Genomic DNA, 4,289 nt, shown 5'->3' on the forward strand with positions numbered 1-4,289 from the left:
GGCTGGATCCAGGCCAGGTGGGGCCTCCCGCCCCCTGCCACTCTCCGGAGGGGTGAGTGTCGAGGCCCCGAGCTTCTCCGGCTTATGGAGGGCCTTAAGTGTGTCCCAGGGGTCCCAATCCTGTTGCCCTGTGCCCGAGGACGGAGGACACCGCCTGTGCCTGCTGCAGCCTGACATCTCCCCAAGGGACAAACACAGCCTCGGTCCCTGCAGAGCCCTCCCTAAGGTTGGGGCCAGGGGTGTCCTCTTCTGCCACCCCCTGGCCTGCCTTCTTATCTCCGGGCTTTTGCCCATGGGCCCTCCCCTCATTTTTGCCAGTGAAATGCCCCACCCTGGGAACCATACTCTCTGCTGTCTCCTCATCCTTCATTTGGTAAGAGACAGGGTATTGGGCTTCCGGAGAAACCTTTTTGTCCCTAACTTGTCCCACCCTGCCCCCAGGACATTGACAAGCAGTACGTGGGCTTCGCTACACTGCCCAACCAGGTGCACCGCAAGTCAGTGAAGAAAGGCTTTGACTTCACGCTCATGGTGGCTGGTGAGTGGGCTGGGCTCCTCAGGGGAGTGGCTGGGGTCCCTGGCCAGCCAAGCTCTGTCGTTGGAGCCCCAGACCTAACCCAACTCCTTCTCTGTCCCTGTGTGCAGGTGAGTCAGGCCTGGGGAAATCCACACTGGTCCACAGCCTCTTCCTGACAGACTTATACAAGGACCGGAAGCTGCTCAGTGCCGAGGGTGAGTGGCCCCCAGGAGGCCCTGGCACTGATCCCCAGCCCCCTTCCATGGGACCTCTCCAAGCACTCCCTTCCAGGTCCAGCTCCCACTGTTCTGTTCTTGCGGGTGGGTCCCCCCGGGGGTAGGGCCAAGGCATCAAGATGGATGAGGACAAGGGTCCTGGCTGCCAAGGGTGAGGGGCTGAGGGTTGGAGAGGCCCCTCCAGTGGCCCCTTCCCCGTAGAGCGCATCAGCCAGACGGTAGAGATTCTAAAGCACACGGTGGACATTGAGGAGAAGGGAGTCAAGCTGAAGCTCACCATCGTGGACACACCGGGATTCGGGGATGCCGTCAACAACACCGAGTGGTGAGCGAGGCCTACTGAGAAAGGCCCTGCCTAGGCGGCCACAGCACTCCAGGCCTGGCCTCACCTCCCTCCTGCCCACAGCTGGAAGCCCATCACTGACTATGTGGACCAGCAGTTTGAACAGTACTTCCGCGACGAGAGCGGCCTCAACCGAAAGAACATCCAAGACAACCGAGTGCACTGCTGCCTGTACTTCATCTCCCCCTTCGGGCATGGGTGCGTGGCTGTCCTGGGGCCAGACTCGGGAGTGCACCCCCTTACAATATGGCCCCTGGCTGTGCTTATGCCCACGCTTGGCTGCTCTCGGCAGGCTGCGGCCAGTGGATGTGGGTTTCATGAAGGCGTTGCATGAGAAGGTTAACATCGTGCCTCTCATCGCCAAAGCTGACTGTCTTGTCCCCAGTGAGATCCGGAAACTGAAGGAGCGGGTGAGCTTGCCGCCGCACAGGGGCCTGGCCAGGGCCCTGGGGCTGAGAGTACAAGGGGGACTTGACCGGCCTCAAATCTGACAGCCCTTGCCCCACCACAGATCCGGGAGGAGATTGACAAGTTTGGGATCCATGTATACCAGTTCCCTGAGTGTGACTCGGATGAGGATGAGGACTTCAAGCAGCAGGACCGGGAACTGAAGGTGAACATGCAGACTGCTGGGGCAGGGCGATGGAGGTGGCAAAGGCAGAACCAGAGGGCCTTGTCTCCTTCACACTGGGCCTGCTGGAGGAGGGCAAGGTCAGCCCAGTTGGGGGCAAGAGTCATTTGTTCTAGGAGTAGAGGACCTGTACCGCCTTCATCCAGAACTAGAAGGTAAAGGTCACCATGTCTTTGCTTGGCTGGGGTGGGTCATGCGGGCCCCACATGGTGCTTGGCAGGTATGGAGCACTTGGCCAGATCCAGAAGTGCAACAGTGGGCCAGGCCCCCAACCCCAACCCTCTTTCCATGGGTTACCAGAGGAAGGGGCTAGTCCAGTGGCACACCCTGGCTCCCAGATTTCTGACCTCCAGGGTCGGTGGCTTCAGGTACCCCAGCAACTCCGAGTGGTGATGATGGAGACCATGCCACGGGAAGGTGGCCACCAGGGCAGGGGCATCAGCACGGGGAGACATAGGCTTAGCCCTGGGGAGGGAAGGGGCAGCTGGAGGGTGTGGTTCTTGATGAGGGAGGAGATGAGGGTGGAGCATGCCTGGAAAGGCCCTGGAATGTGAAGCCCTGGAAGGCCATGGGCTCTGTCTCCAGCCAGTGGCAGAAAGGCCAGAAAGGGGCAACGCCAGGATCTCTTTGAGGAGAGGTCGTTGATGGTGATGCTGGAGGGGTGCCCTGGGAATTACATGCCTGTTTCCCATCAGTAACCCTGCAATTACGCTGACCGGGTGTGAGCCCTTCTCCCTCCTTCCCCCAGGAGAGCGCGCCCTTCGCTGTTATAGGCAGCAACACGGTGGTGGAGGCCAAGGGGCAGCGTGTCCGGGGCCGCCTGTACCCCTGGGGGATCGTGGAGGGTGAGTGGAGTCTTGGGGTACCAGGTCGGGTGGGGGAAGGCTGTCCTAGGCTGGTGCCAGCCCACCACCCACTCCCACCCCGCAGTGGAGAACCAGGCGCACTGCGACTTCGTGAAGCTGCGCAACATGCTCATCCGCACGCACATGCACGACCTCAAGGACGTGACGTGCGACGTGCACTACGAGAACTACCGCGCGCACTGCATCCAGCAGATGACCAGGTGCGCTCCCCAGCCCCGAGCCAGACCTCGCCCCTCCGGCCCCGCCCACGTCTCCATAACTGAGGGCCAGTCCTGTCAGCCCACTCAGACTTGAACCTTGCACGATCCCCCAAATCGCCCCCCCCCCCCGAGTCTGGTTTCCCTAGAACCAGTCCAGGGCTGTGAGGGCTCCGGAGGGCAGGGCCTCAGCAGTGGTGGGGATGGGCCAGGCATCGCCAGCCCACGCTGAGCCTCCGGGTGGCGCTGCCCCGTCCATCCCTCCCCCCGCAGCAAACTGACCCAGGACAGCCGCATGGAGAGCCCCATCCCGATCCTGCCGCTGCCCACCCCGGACGCCGAGACTGAGAAGCTTATCAGGATGAAGGATGAGGAAGTGTGTGGGGCGGTGGGGGTGGCGGAGGCGGGCGGCAGGGATGCGCTCCCACGGTGCTGCTCACCGGCCGGTTCTCTCCGCCCGCCCGCCCGCCCGCAGCTGAGGCGCATGCAGGAGATGCTGCAGAGGATGAAGCAGCAGATGCAGGACCAGTGACGCTCGTCGCGGACACACCGTCCGTCTCCGGGACGCCCTCCCACCCCTGGACCCCAGACCGGACTGTTCCCGACCCGGAGACGCGGGGCCACAGCCCCCAGCTGACCCTAATTTATTCTCAGCACCACCCCCTCCCAGGTCATTCGTATCTGCTTCCGAGGGGCTGGACTGTAGCCCCCGCCCAGCTGGCCCTCTCTGGCCTTGGGGAATCAGGAGCGAAGTTGGGCGGGACTTCAAAGATCCGCCTCTCTTGCCCTTCCCCCGCCCCCAGACGGTCACACCACCCAAACTGCAGGCCCTGCTCTAGCAGGCAGGCAAACCTAGGCAGAGGAGGATTCCCAGGGTCCTGGGTCTGTTCCCTGCCCCAATGCTGCAGAACGGACTTGGGAGCCCTCCTTTGCCTGCTCCCGCGGGTCACCCAGCAAGTGCTGAGACCCCATTTTCTGTCGAGGCGGGCCGGGTCTTCCCTTAGCCCCAGAAGCCCAGCGGGCAGGGTTGGGCTGAATCAAATGGGAGCTCTCCAGACTTAAGGAGGTGAGAGGCTGCAAGGAGGGCGGGCCGTGACCACCCACACCCCTTCTCCACAGCCCGGCCTGACCTGGAGGACCCCGGGGGCACTGGGCGGTGAGCCACCTTCTGGCAACTCTCGGTGCCGTCCCCTGCCCTGGCTCGAGGCCTCCCCAGCACAGCTGTGGTGTGCCGGGATCCCGAGCCTCGGCCTCCTGATCTTACCACCCGCATGATCCCTTCCCGCCACACGATGCTCCGTTTTGTTCCGTTGTGAATGCCGCGTCCTGTCCTGGTGACAGGAGAACAATGTTGGTGAACGTCGCAGCGGGTGTCCGAGTGCTCCGTGTGCCCCTGAGAGCGGGTGGGAGCGGAAGCCCGGGCGGCCTGCGGCCTCCGGCGATAGTGTGCTATCTGCTGCTGCAGCACGCGTCCGCGCGGCCTCTGGGCTATTTCTGGC

General features: G+C 63.1%; 1 protein-coding gene across 1 annotated transcript in view; it reads left to right on the forward strand.

Moving 5' to 3' along the window:
- SEPT5 (septin 5) overlaps nucleotides 1–4,156 on the forward strand; it is a 10,108-nt gene extending 5,952 nt beyond the window's left edge. The window contains exons 2-11 of the mRNA XM_011986017.1: nucleotides 442–538; nucleotides 646–732; nucleotides 955–1,078; nucleotides 1,160–1,294; nucleotides 1,389–1,506; nucleotides 1,608–1,709; nucleotides 2,476–2,572; nucleotides 2,658–2,793; nucleotides 3,064–3,166; nucleotides 3,266–4,156. Coding sequence (XP_011841407.1) covers nucleotides 442–538; nucleotides 646–732; nucleotides 955–1,078; nucleotides 1,160–1,294; nucleotides 1,389–1,506; nucleotides 1,608–1,709; nucleotides 2,476–2,572; nucleotides 2,658–2,793; nucleotides 3,064–3,166; nucleotides 3,266–3,322 — 1,056 coding nt within the window. The 3' untranslated portion in view covers nucleotides 3,323–4,156. The remainder of the gene's footprint in view (nucleotides 1–441; nucleotides 539–645; nucleotides 733–954; nucleotides 1,079–1,159; nucleotides 1,295–1,388; nucleotides 1,507–1,607; nucleotides 1,710–2,475; nucleotides 2,573–2,657; nucleotides 2,794–3,063; nucleotides 3,167–3,265) is intronic.
- The last annotated feature ends 133 nt before the right edge of the window (nucleotides 4,157–4,289 follow it).

Source organism: Mandrillus leucophaeus, unplaced genomic scaffold (assembly GCF_000951045.1).
Source record: "Mandrillus leucophaeus isolate KB7577 unplaced genomic scaffold, Mleu.le_1.0 Scaffold291, whole genome shotgun sequence".
In the NCBI taxonomy this organism is placed as follows: domain Eukaryota; kingdom Metazoa; phylum Chordata; class Mammalia; order Primates; family Cercopithecidae; genus Mandrillus; species Mandrillus leucophaeus.